Source organism: Leuresthes tenuis, unplaced genomic scaffold (genome assembly GCF_036924035.1).
Source record: "Leuresthes tenuis unplaced genomic scaffold, fLeuTen1.0.hap1 SCAF_9, whole genome shotgun sequence".
NCBI lineage: Eukaryota > Metazoa > Chordata > Actinopteri > Atheriniformes > Atherinopsidae > Leuresthes > Leuresthes tenuis.
Genome location: NW_027325363.1, coordinates 36,752,779 through 36,767,087, shown reverse-complemented (window position 1 = coordinate 36,767,087; position 14,309 = coordinate 36,752,779). Strand labels below are relative to the sequence as shown.

The 14,309-nt window shown below is 40.7% G+C and overlaps 1 protein-coding gene across 2 annotated transcripts in view; it reads left to right on the top strand.

Moving 5' to 3' along the window:
• Positions 1-14,309, top strand: part of LOC140314812 (protocadherin Fat 3-like) — a 217,785-nt gene that overhangs the window by 127,916 nt on the left and 75,560 nt on the right. For both annotated transcript variants that reach the window (XM_072393187.1, XM_072393186.1), the window contains exons 17-18: positions 6,451-6,665; positions 11,686-11,823. In XM_072393187.1, the coding sequence (XP_072249288.1) occupies positions 6,451-6,665; positions 11,686-11,823 (353 nt within the window). The remainder of the gene's footprint in view (positions 1-6,450; positions 6,666-11,685; positions 11,824-14,309) is intronic.

The following is a 14,309-nucleotide window of genomic DNA, read 5'->3' as shown; positions in this document are numbered from 1 at the left end:
CCATTTCAGGCTAAGTTTTCTGGTCCCTTTACTGTGCTGCGTCAGATTTCTGACCAGAATTATGTTCTGTCTACACCAAACCGTAGGAAATCCACTCAGCCCTGTCATGTTAACTTGTTAAAACCTTATTACAATCCCACCTTTTTCAGCAGTGGCAGCCGCTGGTGGTCAGTTTAGTTAGGGCATCAAGCTCTTAAGTTAACAATGCCTGACTGCATTAACCCCACTGGTCTACTATGTTTCTATTCACTCTTAAATGCTTCTTCAGGTACTGGAGTTGCTGATTGGGCAGGTTGGTGGCAGGTTGGCTGGCATGAGTATTAATCAGGATTAATAAAGTGGTCAGAATAGGGTTGCTTTTTCTTTTTTTTGCAGAGGTCAACCTTGTTTGTATCCCCCCACCGCTATGCCTGGTGTGCAGCTGGTGAGAGGCTGGGGTAGCTGATAATAATGCTGCTTGTGGAAGAAAAGATGGTTGTTGTGGTGTGAGGAGCAGTGATTGCGGTCATTAGGGGAGTGACTCTGGGATGCCAGTGATCACTGTCTAGCCTCCTGAAGGTGTCGTGGGCCCAACTCGATGAAAACACTGATGAAAGGAGGTTCCCACCTGATGACCCCAATGACATGTTGGTCAACACTGCTCACTGGTCTATATAGGGATTATAGGGATCAGGAGGTTCTTCATTAGGTTCTGAGCCAGTATTAGAAGTTTAATTGTTGAATTTAGGGAATTATTCACCGAGTCTGGTCCTTTTTTTTTTGTATCACAAGTTTCTTGTGTTTACTTTGAATTCCTCCTCCAGACATGGCTGCCCAGAGAAAGAACCTCATGTGTTCCATCCATTCCATCACTGGGTGCTTTCTTCAATACTAGTCACATATATGGGATTCTGTCCACAGTTTTTGTATTGTTATAAATATGAAGTACTATTTTAGCATTTATCCCATCTCGACTCTCGTTTCTGGTTGCGGCCAAAGAGCAATATGAAGATTTGAGACCACCACTTTCAGAGAAGAGAAAAAAATAAATTACTCAAAAGATTGCAGAGTTTGTGGCACTTGATTTGAGGCCTGTGCGCATTGTTGAGGGTGAGGGATTTAAAGATCTCTTGCGCACACTTTAGCCAGGCTACACCGTCCCTACAAGAGCTACAGTGATGGATGTCGTGCACACAAAATATTTATCGACACGGTCAGAAACATACAGGCAATACATTACAGTGAAGCTGTGAGTTTCACAACTGATATCTGGACCTCGCTTCAGATGGAGGCTTATCTCACAGTCACATCACATTTCATCACTGGAGACTGGTGACTGGAGAGTTTCGTTTTAGAAACAAAAGAAATGGAGGACAGTCACACAGCTGAACACATTGCACGAGAACTGACAGAGATCATTTGCGAGTGGGACATTACAAGTACCAAGATAATTTCTGTGGTGCATGACAACGCAGCAAACATGGTTGCGTGCACCAACCAGTTGGTCCAGCACCTGGGGAAATACGAAAGGGTTGCGCTGCGCAGGCAACACGTTACAGCTTTGCTGAAGCAGGACCCCTTATGACCTTGTTTGCCGCACCCACGCTTCAAGAAGCTCTCCTTTCTCTCAGACGACCAAAGAGATGAGGCATATTCAGCGGTGGCACAAGTAGCTGAGAGTCTAACTGCTAGGTCTTGCAAGGAGGAAAGTGACACGGTGGATCCTGGGCCGACTACTCCAAAACAGGACACTGTGATGGCTATGCTGCTGGCCAGAATAAGATGAGGAGGAACAGGATGAGACGAGCGAGATGAAGGCCTATTTCAAGGACTTCACTGAGTGCAACAGAGGCCCCCTGGAATGGTGGAAGAAAAACGAGGATAGATATCCAAAGTTGCCAAGACCTGCTAGAAGATTTCACAGCATCCCCTCCATGTCAACGCCATCAGAGATGATATTTTCGAAGGCGGGTTTCATTGCCAAGAAATCAAGGATCGCACTTTTCCCGACCAACAACAAGTTGGTTTTCCTGGCACACAACCTCAAAAGAATCAAACAACCACAGGTGAAGTAGACCACTTTTCATGTGAAGAAGTGATTTTTTTTTTCTTTTTCTTAACTTAAGCTGGAGGCTGCATGCAGAGCGTCTCAGCAATGAAGACATCATCTCCTTTTTTCTTTCTCTTTTTTTGCTGCATGTGCACTTTCTGAAGCCCATTCAGTTTGACTTCTATTCTGTTTATTTTTCATTGTTGTATAATTGTTTTTATTTATTCAGGCAGGCTTATTGTATTTCAAACAATATTTATAAGATTTTGCACTAGTGCCAGGCTGTTGCGCTAAGTTTAATTTTATTTATTCATTTTATCCCGATTCCCGAGTGTGAAAACTGTGAATGAAAAGCCAAGAAATAAGTTCCATAACTGACAGATAAAGGCATGTTTTGGCACATTGCTGTTTTTGAAGCCATTTTGTTCTTATTTTATGTGAAATTTCCAAACTGACCCAGAGCTCGTCCGGTCCAAAATCGGAATTATGGATGTTCGGATTGAGCCCTGGTCAGAATACAGGGATTATTTTGGTCGGAGCAATACGCAATCAGCCAATGGGCCTAGAAAAGTCAATGGATAATCGGAGAGATGGACGGTCGGACTTTTTTATGCTCCCCGACAACTGCTGCTGATAACACCTCAAACTATGTACTAGTTCAGTTGTGCTGCTCACCTCTCTTCTCAAAGAAATTAATAAGAAGCTGCTTCCCCTCACTTAATTCTCTCTCCCTCTCTTTTCTTTCTTTCTTTTTCTGGTATCCAGTTAGAGAAGGACACGACTTACTCTGGCTGCATGATATATGTACGTGATAGTGATGTGTCGTTCGCGAACGATTCGTTCGATATTAACTAATCTTTTATATGACTCGGGAGTAACGAGTCGTCTCAGTGAGTGATTCGTTCATTTTCATGCAGTACCTTTCCTCGCCACATGGCAGGCGGCAGCTGCATAAACTCAGTCAGCAGGACAGGAAACAGTATTGATTCGTTTACGACTCAACTCCTTGGGTCTTCGTTCATTTGTCACGTGACAGGCTGAAGAGCAGTAGGCACAACAGTTTCACAAACCGGATCATTCATACGGATCGCTGTTTCGTTCATTTGTCATGTGACTGCTGCTCAGCTGCGGGCTGTGGACTACAGACTGCATTGGGGGCAGGCAGCTAAAAACACGGTGAGATCGGGATGTAGCCTAGAGACAGGATGTCAATAAATGATGTGGAAAGGAAGCTCAAAGAAGGTCTTTACAGCACAAAGACAAAGCAAGGCAAGTCTGACATTTGGAGAAGTTTCTCAATTGTCTGTGAATCTCTTTATTAATAGCCTATAAAATGACGTGTTTTCTCCTGCGGGATGGGAGAAGACACAAAATCCCTAATCCATAAATTCTCAAAGTTTTGCGGCTGCGGGCGGGAGTGTAACACACTTTGCGGGCGGTAATGGTCAGAAATTCAGCGGGAGCGGGATAAAGAAAACAGTCCCGCACAGGGCTCTACTGTGGACTGAGAAACGAAGGAGGAAATGAATGATGTCTGATTTGTGATGTTTATTCATTTGTCATGAAATCATAATTAATTAGTGGTCTTCGGTTCTTGTAGATATGTATAGTGTTCTTGTGTATATAATGCGTGAAGTGTGTAAATAGATAAATAATAATGTAATAATGTGAATAGATACTTTTAAATTATATCAGCATATTGATTTTGTGTTATACTCTACCATAAAATAATAGAATATAATTATGATCATAATAAAGACAATAATATAATAATAATAATAATAACAAGAAACAATAAATGCACTATGAACATTTTAAGGAACTTATTGTTACTTTTTTTCTAACTTAATTGTGTTACTAATTGTCAAAATCAATGTGAGTTTTACATTCCCTTGTTCTCTACCAGCTGCCACGTGACAGGGCTGAACGATCGTTCTCGTTCGTTAATTTGTCACGTGACAGCTACTGAGTCAGTGTCGGGCTTTAAACAACAATGGCAGGGAGGATACAGACACAAGTCACCTTATTGTGTATTTGCTTTCCCAGGTTTTCACATGGTTTGAATTGTGTGTGGCATTTTGTGTTTTGTACTTTGTCAGCTCAGCTGAAGCAAACTATGTTGCCTTCAGTGTTAAGTATTTAGAACCGTGGCCATTTTGTGCAATGCCCACAGTAGGGCTACATCATTATTGTTAATGCAAAATTCAGTCTCCCAATCACTTAATTCAGACAGTCTTGATGGCCGGTAGCCATTTATTTTCTTCTTCTACCGCTAATTTTCAAAATATGCGCTTCAACTTCCATCTTTGACCACTGGCAGGTACAGGACAAGGCATGCATAGTCGAGCCCAGAACACAAAGCTTTGATCAAGCAGAACCAATGACACGGTGTGAAACAGTCAGTGGATTAAAAAATTGGATTAATGGCTAAATTACAAAATGACTGAGTTATCAAGTTCATGTATACACCTTAGTCTGACTAAAAATTGGACCGGATTGGGTGACTTGCAGTCGTATTAAGACCCCGCGATAACTCGGTTGATAGTCACACTAAACGTGCTTGTAGACGGTGAAGGACGTGGTGAATTGAATTTTGCGTTCTGCGCATGCTCGAGATTTTGTCCCAGTGTCGTAAAGTCAAAGGAGACGATGTTACTGTTGTTGTCACCGCTGTCGGAAAGAAACAACAGGCTCGGTTCATGTTGAACCCTGCTTATCACAAACGAAATGTAGAGGGACATAGCTTCATCTTGCTCTTCGTTCGCCATCTTTTTCAAATGCCCGAGCTTCTTGTTGTTGTTGGTGCTGAAGAGGTCAACCGGAAGTGGCTCTATTAGCAATAGTTGAAATGGGTACAGCGCCACCAATTGTACTGGGATGTGACATTCTTTGTGCCAATGATTCCATTTATTCACCTCCATGTATACTTGGATAATTGCCTTTGCTAAAATAAGGAGCATAATCCAACTATAGCTATAATCGAATTAATCTCATCATGTAGACCCACTGATTGCTTACCTGATGCCAAGTGGCAGGCAATAAAAGAAAAGAGAAGCAGGAAAAAGAAAAAGAAAAAGAAATATATGGGGATGAATGGAGTTAGGGGAAATAAATGAGGAGAAAATGCAAAGGGCAAGTAATAGTGATGGAAAAAAATAAAAAATAAAATAAAAAGATTTTTTTTAAGAACTACTAAAAATAAGATCCATCCATTTTCTATACCCGCTTAATCCAGTAGAGTCGCTACTAGAGTAGAGAGGCTGCTGGAGCCTATCCCAGTTGTCATTGGGCGAGAGGCGGGGTACACCCTGGACAGGTCACCAGTCCATCACAGTAATTGTTAAAAATAAAATACAAATATTATTTTACACCTGAATCTCATACCGTAGTAATTGTCAAAACTACTCTTTAAGTTTTTTGGTGCATTTGTTGGCACATTAATTAATTTATTGAGACATTTATTTACTTCTGTATTTATTGTTAATTGTGGCAGTTTTGGTCTCCAAAGAACAGGGTTAGGGCTTCAGTGTTTTGTCCAAGTACACTTTGACAGGTGGAGGAGCTAGGGATTGAACCACCAAGCTTCCAGTTGGACACAGCTGTCCATAACTAGTGGGTCAAGGAGCTTAACCTTTCTGAACTCTACTCCCACTCTAAGTCTCCTTCCCTGGATTCCTTTACCAAAATTCTGCTGTTACGCAACTTCTCTTATCTCTTCTCATCCCCTCTACGCCTTTCTGTTCTTGAGATTTAGTCATCAGTAAATTACTAAACATAAAATAAGAAAATAACATAAAATAAGATAAACATCCACTGAAATTTAGACAGTTGAAGGTTCACAGAGAGCTGTGGTTGAGATGTTCAGAGATCACTGTGAATAGTTTGGAGTGTTGTTTTTGTAGCTTGTCAACAACTTTGCTAATGATGCCATACACAGCATCAGCAGGTAACATCGGTGAACTCTCTTATTAGACATGGACAGAAACAAAAAGCCAACAGGTCAACATCTCTCTGGCTGCAATCTCTGTCTACCCTGATAGTCTTAAAACTGAGTAAAGAGGTGTTAGGAGCTGCTTCTGCAGCCATGTCTTGGTGAAAAAATAATGTGATGCATATTAATGTATAGATCAACTGCTACATGCTGCCACTATTGCTGAGACATTTTAGAATTTGGGAAAAGTCATTGAAAAAATGGAAAGTATGCATATTCAAGACATATATTGACTTCATTCTTAGACCTAAAGCCTATGTCAATCTATTTTATAAAGTGTATTTGAGGAACATTAATGCCTCATATTAATGTTAATGCTTGACTTTAACTCCTTCAATTACCCTAGACAAAACACTTGACATTTTTTAAACTATATTTTACAAAAGTATATAATTCTGCTCACTGTCTCTTTCTCCTCACACTTACTCAGGTACCATTTTAGTTGCTAAGCCTCTGGACTATGAAACCTGCACGGACTACTTCCTAACAGTGGAGGCTCGTGATGGTGGCACGCCAACTTTGAACGCCATTACTACAGTGAACATAAACCTAACAGATGTCAACGACAATGCACCCATGTTTAACCATGACCTTTACACTGCAGTGGTGTCAGAAGATGCCATTATTGGAACGTTTGTGGTACAGGTAAGTTGAAAGAATTATGCCATTTTTCTGTGCATGCATGTCTGATGACTGAACAGAAGTGGTCCATAAGTGCTGTGCAGTGCCTCAGATCAAGAATTAGATAGCTTTACAGCAAATGCTGATGATGTCTTGAAATATTATATAACCAGAAAGCAAATTTGAGTTTAGGAAACTTTTTCTGTTGCTCCATCCTTGTGTAAAAAAAATATCCTTGATTCCTGTTAGATTTACTTTCATTATCTCTTGAGACTGGATTGTTCGTAATTTTTTACCCTTAGATCTCTTCTCATCTCATCTCATCAAGGCTAATTTTGATCCTAGTACTCATAATGTGCAAGCCAGGCTCAATAACACAGCTTTCCTTCATACATATAAAATTTAAATGATACACGTATCGTCTCCACCTTACTGGGCAAAAATCACGTCTTTGTTAACCCTCCGCTGTTTCTCTTTGGTAATTCACAGGTTTAAAGAGAGCAGTAACACACAGTAAGTTGACATTATGGAATCAGCTGAGAAAAGTTATAGCCACAATGTAAGCTGCATCCAGTGTCAATATCAATCAATCAATACAGGCTGTTAACTTACAGGTCCAGAAAAAAAGCCTGCTTCAAAAGTCAGTCCTTTACTGCCCAAAAGCTTTCTCCATTGAAGAAAAACAATACCAATATTCACTTTAGTTTAAGCTCTTTTTTGTCATTACGTACCTTTGCTTCTGAACACAGTTCCTTTTTGGGAGGGGGTGGTGGTGAAGGTAATGGTTATAATTACTGTATGTTTGCTACTACTTATCTTCATGCTCTTTGCTGCTACTGCCATTACCAGCTGTTGCTTCCTCTTGTTCCTTTTTGTGGCTCCAGGGCACAGTCTAGTGACGTACGTCCCATCTAGTGGCACAAAGTGAAATGCACTCATGAATAATGCGTGTAATAGAGTATGTCATGTATTGTTGTTCATTTGAGCTTGAATTTACGTAATGTTAAGTCCTGGTATGGACCAGAAATCATTTTTATTATTCTGGGTTAGGTTTGAGAGTTATTACTCAGTGGTCTCCCTCCTACACAACTAGTTAACTGTCATGGAGTTTGGTGTAGAAATCAAGGGGGTGCACACTACAACTCGTGATCTGGCTGGTAATTGTTGCGTATACTGGCATGGTCTTGAAGTAACTCAGGAGGCCGTGGGAAACTACTTGTGATTTGAGATGTGTTGACTGTGGGTGCAATAGACTCGGGGGTCCTTATGCGTGTATGTTATGTGCTGCCAGGAAGAGGGGGGAAGAAGGAGAGACGGGCGGGTTATGTCTTTGAGGTGTAGTGTGCTGAAGGGTGCGATAGGTGGCCAGGGGTTCCTTTGTGGTGGGTGGTGCAGGTTATTGTTTATGGGATGTATACAATGGGTTCGAGACCCTTGGTTCGTGTATGTTGGGTGGTGCGGAGGGAACAGGGGAGAGATGGGAAAGAGAGTGGAAAGGGGGGCGGGTTATGTCTTTGAGGTGTAGTGTGCTGCAGGGTGCGATAGGAGACCAAGGTTTCCTTTGAGGTAATTGTTTTTGGGATGTATGCAATAGGTTCAAGACCATTGGTTTGTGCATGTGAAGGCAGTGGAGGGGTGAGCAGGAGAGAGAGGTTGAAAGAGATGGTAAATGGTAAATGGACTTGTACTTGTATAGCGCTTTTCTAGTCTAGCTGAAGCGCTTCACTACATGCCGCATTCACCCCACTCACACACACTCATACAGCACGTCTTAAGATTCATAACTATTTTTGGGAGCGTGGCATGATAACGGTGGACTTAGGTTTTAGGGCATGGTCCTGTGACCTTAGGGTAAGGGTAAATGGAAGGGAAAGATATACAAAATGGAGAGCAAGTGGTCAAATTTAGGGCAAAAAAGTTTTGGAAAAATTGTTGAAATTATTCAAATTAATTTTTCATTGGGGATCCTGGGGAGGAGGCTTAAGGTTAGGGCTTTGGTCCTGTGATCTTAGGGTAAGGGTAAATGGAAGGGGGAGTTATAAAAAGGAGGAGTAGGTGGTTGGATTTAGGGTGAAAAAACTTACTTTTAGAAGAATTATTGGAATTATGTTTATGTTTATGCATTTAGCAGATGCTTTTATCCAAAGTGACTTACAAATGAAGATATAACAAGCTATATAAAAAGCTATCAATAAACTAAATAGGAAGAACCCACTAGTCCGACTCTGTCAGAGGTGACAGAGTAGAGATAGAGTGCAGGCATACAGGAAATTACAGAAAGATAATGTGCAGAGACAGAGGGGGTAGGGGAGTACAAGGTAATTGCCAGGATAGGATATGCTCTCTGAAAAGCTGGGTTTTCAAGAGTTTCTTGAAGGTAGACAGGGACGCCCCTGTTCTGGTAGTGCTCGGTAAGTTTCCACCATCGTGGAATGACACATGAAAAGAGTTTGGTGTAGATGGCAATCCTGCAACGATCGGAGGGGCTGAGTTGTGTTCACAGCACAGGCTGGGAAACCAGTTAGGAGAGCATTGCAGTAGTCAAGGCGGGAGATGGATATCTATCTATCACTTTCATAAGTTTTTGGAGTGACAATATTCAATTCAATTTTATTTATATAGCGCCAAATTTCAACAAATGTCCTCTCAAGGCACTTAAATAATGTAGTCCATTTCAAGCCAATTGGAATTCAATTCATTGTAATCATAAGCCAATGAAATCCAATTAGTTAATTTCAAAATAATCCAATTCATTCATGTAGAGCCAATTCAAAAACAATATCCTAGCTAAGGAAACCAACAGATTGCACCGAAACTTGTCTTCAGTCCAATCTCCCGTCCTGAGCCTGAGGGACTGTGGAAAGGAACGACTCCCTTTTAACAGGAAGAAACCTCTGGCAGAACCAGAACTAGGAAGGGTGGCCATCCACCTCGACCAGCTGGGGTTTGAGAAGACAGAAAAGAGGGGGGAAAAACACCATAACACCATTCAAAGGATACCTGTTGGAACAGGGAAACACAAGTTAATAACCACAATAATGTCACATGTACATAAAATCATTTGAGAAATTAAACAGGGGGAAAAGAGAGCAAAGTGAGGAAAGGTGTTACAGATGAGGTCCCCCACCTAGTCTATAAGCTGATACTCCCCACCAAAGTGTTTAGAGAGTCAGCTCCAGAAGGTCCAATTAATTTATCAATATGTGGCTTCATGTTAAAAGATAGCAGTTCTTGCAGAAACCCTGCAACGAAGTCTCTTGGCTTGTGCCCTGTCACGTGGCGTCAGCCAAAACAGGAAAGGACTCAATAGCGAGATTCAGTGTTAAAAGACAATTATTTTATTTTATTATAAGCCAGTGATAAACATAGGGTCCGGAGCCAGGTAAATGAAAAGAACCGGATGGCGCAGGAGAGTATGTGGCAGGCGTAAATGGAGTTAGCTTGAAGTTAGCTTGAAGGTCCAAAACGAAACAGGTTCCAGAAAGAACAGGAATGATGAGGCCTGATTACCATGGAGATGGTACAACAATCTGGGGAAGACTGGTGCTCCTGCTGCTGCTTAAGTCTTGATCTTAATTACTATAGATGAAGAACAGGTGTGACAGCAGGCTCCACCCTGGAAACTGAGGAAACCTGCTCACCCAGCCTGAACCTCGGAACACACCTTCAAGCCAAGTCAGGTCATGACAAACCCTTCCGAATCCCCAGACAGCCTGCTTATTGGGATTTTATGTCTCCTGGAACACCCTTTCAGGTCTTTGCACTTTTAAGCTTGTTTTTAGACCTTGGATTTCAAACAAGTGACAGGCTTATTTTTGGTGGCCTTGTCTGAGTGGTGTTTGGCAAAATCTTATTTTCCACAAGAGTTTTCCTTTGTGAAGCTACCACTCCTTCTAGGTCTTCAATGGATGTTTGTCTTTTCTTTTTAATGATACCTGGCTCCTCTATGAGCACAGTATATAATCTTTCTTCTCTCTCTTTCTCAGCTCTTTCTTTTTCTTTTATGTTCCACCGCTATAGACCGTGACATATACAATTAGGACAGTTCAGAGAAGATATACAAGTGTTTAGTAACTAAAATTAAGTTGCCAAAGCTACCTTACTTCCCTGTGCTCATATCTCAATGACTTTCCCCTACAAACACTTATAGAATTGCAAATTATTTTTCCAAATTCCATTTTCCAAGGGGAAAGCAGGTGGAACAATGTTTTCCCGTGAATAAGTTTATTTAATTATTGGGAAAGTCTTTGTGGGAGTAAAAAAATATATAATTTTTTTTTGTCTTGGGAGAAGTTGAATAAAAAGTACAACCCCAGTTAAAAATAAAACTGTGACCGAATTTGCAATAATTGATGCAAATCATTGCATTCAAGTCATTTTCTTGCTTAAGTATGCAAGGCTTTCCCTGAAATAGAGGTTTTCTTGATGGGAGCAAATATTGCTCAAAAACCTGTATATATCTTTCAACATTGATGTTGCCTTTGCAGTTATCCAAAATGCCAGTTCTTCAAGTTGCGATCCACTCCTGTACCATCAGAGATGCAGGCTTTTGAACTGAGCATTGATAAAAAGCCAGATGGTCCCCCTCCTCTATAGTCCGGACAACATGTTTTGCATGATTTCCAAAAATTGTCCACTCTGCCTCTTTCCATTTCAAATAAGATCTTGCCTAGCAATGACACCAGCATTTCTAGGTCTAGGTCTAGGTCTATGATAGATCTTTAACCTGCATTTGTAGATGAGCTCATACAGTGATTTTTTTTTTTTTGACAGAACTGTTGCTATGCATTGTCACCCAAAGGCATCCAATATTGATTTTTAGCTTTGTGTCTTGTGAACAGACATATCTAAAAAGATTCTCAGAATAATTTTATGTTAAAATTATATACTCATGAAAGAATATTCAAAATCTTAGATTGCGGCACATTATTCTAAAATTCCTCTACAATTTCTTACAAGTTGGTGCACCTTTGCCCATCTTTACTTCTTTCAGGCTTTGCTTCACATGTGAATTGTAATATTCTATGTATGTGTGTTTTTGCAGTTGGAAGCAGAGGATGTTGACAGTCATATGAATGGAGCCATCCTCTACTCCATTATCAGCGGAGATCAGGACAACCAGTTTTCCATTGAACCAGAAAGTGGTGTCATTAAAGTCAAAAAGCAACTGGACCGTGAGACAGTGAGGACACGCACACAAAAACAAACACATGCAGACGCAAAATCCAGTCTTTTTCCTTTTCTTGTGTTTTGAAGTGCAATAACTGACACCACTTTATGAAAATATGAAGGTCACCTACCCTTTTAAGTTGAACACATAGAACTCACATAGAACGTAGAACACAGTGTTCGCAGTGTATATGTTAAGTAATCTTCAATCCTCCACCATCACTCTATGCAAAAAGTATACTGTTCAGAAGGCCTTTAAGATAGACAATGTGACAGATAGGTTACTGAAGGGGAATATGAAAATGAATATGACAACAAGATGGAAATTCTGATTATCTTAGTAAATTTGAAGAAAAGCATAACTCAAAGCATTCACCAGGTGGAACACCACAATCCAGCCCTGGTGGAGGCCTACAGCTAGCTGCAGGAAGAGCCAAACTGCCAGGCTCTGGTCATATAGAATAGTTTTCATCCTTGTTCAGCTGCTAACAAAATTAACAGAATAAGGATGGTACTAGAGCCCAGACAAATGGCTATGACTTATGTTCCATATTATGATGATACCAGAGCAGTTTATAGAACCATAATGTCTCGACGGAGGTTCTGCATATTCTCCAGGGTTATCATATGTTATAATTAGAAATCAAGGCCTGCAAGTCAGATGACAGAAATCTGTATTGGTTACTGCACAATGTGGTGGTTTGCGCTGTCACCTCACAACCAGAGGGTTCCAGGTCCGACTCCTGGCTGGGGCCTTTCAGTGTGGAATTTGCATGCTCTCCCTGTGTATGCATGGGTTCTCTCTGGGTACTCTGGCTTCCTCTTGCCGCTCAAAAAGAAGGATATCTGGTTAACTGGTGACTTTAAATTGACCCTAGAAATGATGGTGAGTGTGGATGGTTGTTGTGATGGACTGATGACCTGTCCAGGGTGTACCCTGCCTCTCGCCCAATGACAGCTGGGATAGGCTCCAGCCCCATTGCAACCCTGAGTTGGATTAAACGGGCACAGAAAACAGAGGGATGGATGGGAAAATAGGTGGAATGGCTTCCACTTCTCAAGTCTCATATGTAAATACAGACATCCAACTGTGACAAAGCAGTTCAGCAAAGCACTTACAATGCACAGAGGTTCCTGGTGTAAAGCCAGCCCTAATTATTGAAACCATGTGAACCCCTTTCTGGAACTAGTCAATTCCCTTTGTCTTTGTACCTGCAAATAATATATAATATAAATATAATTTAATATCGAAGCCAGGCTGAGGCAGAGCAACCAACTCAGGCCAGGTGGAAGTAATATGCTAAACGTCCACTCAAAGCTGTCTTCAAAAGACCATTAGTTTGATCACAGACCAACTGATTCTGATATAGAAATGTTGCATGCTTCTTGCTTTACCTTAAGTGATATTTTATTGAAAAGGGTAGCCATAGCTGCAATTAAAAAAAGAGTGAGAAAAATCTTGGCTTGAGTATTGCAGACATATAAAGATAAATAGACAAAAAGTTTATTTGATAATCACTGTTCTTGAATAACACCAACATCCATCCATTTTCTATACCTGTTTTATTCCATTCAGAGTCATGTGAGACTGGAACCTATCCCAGTTGCCACTTGGTGAGAGGCAGGGTATACCCTTGACAGGTCAATAGTCCATCACAGGGCCAACTTAGAGACAAATGAGACAATAAACCACGCACTCTAACACAAACTCTTAAGATCAATTTAGAATAAACACTTAATATGCATGTTTAAGACTTTGTGAAGAAGCCAGAAAATCCAGAGTGCAAACCGATGAAGACCATGCAGACTCCTGAAAGCGACTGGATAGTGTAGTGGTATGATCGCCACCTTTCGTGTGGGAGACCTGGGTTCAAATCGCTCATGAAAGGTACTATCTCCAGTAGTGGTCCTTAGGCAAGACCCCCTTATCCTACCATGAGTCGCTTTGGATAAAAGCGTCTGCCAAATGTATAAACATAAACACAGAAAGGCCCCAGCTGAGATTTGATGTGGGAATCTTATCTGGGAAATGGGAATGGCAGCAGATTGACAACTTTCTTAAATGATTTCCACTTCTGAATTATCTTTGTCTTTGTTGAATAATGGACTCCAAATTGTTTGGGAAAACAATCCTAAATTGATAGATAGAGACATTTGCTTCTCCAAGATCATAACTGATGTCTTTACTCCTAGACACTGTCTTAATACACACCTGCCAAAACTTCTGTTTCATAGAGATGGCCACACTTGCCCATGATCAGTTTTGCAAATGAATTTGATTAGCTGATACCATTGCTACTTATCTTTTTAATTCTTCATGAAGCAGTAAAAGTGTTCTTAGTTTGTCACAAGCTGCTTCTGCATTAGGCTTAGTTTGTGTTAGATAAATAGTGGCAAGATATAATATGTCATGTGTTGTTCATCAGAGTTTGTATTTTTCCAATTTCATTGTAAGGGATCTATATCTTCTATTTGAATAGAATAGAAAGCCATTATTGT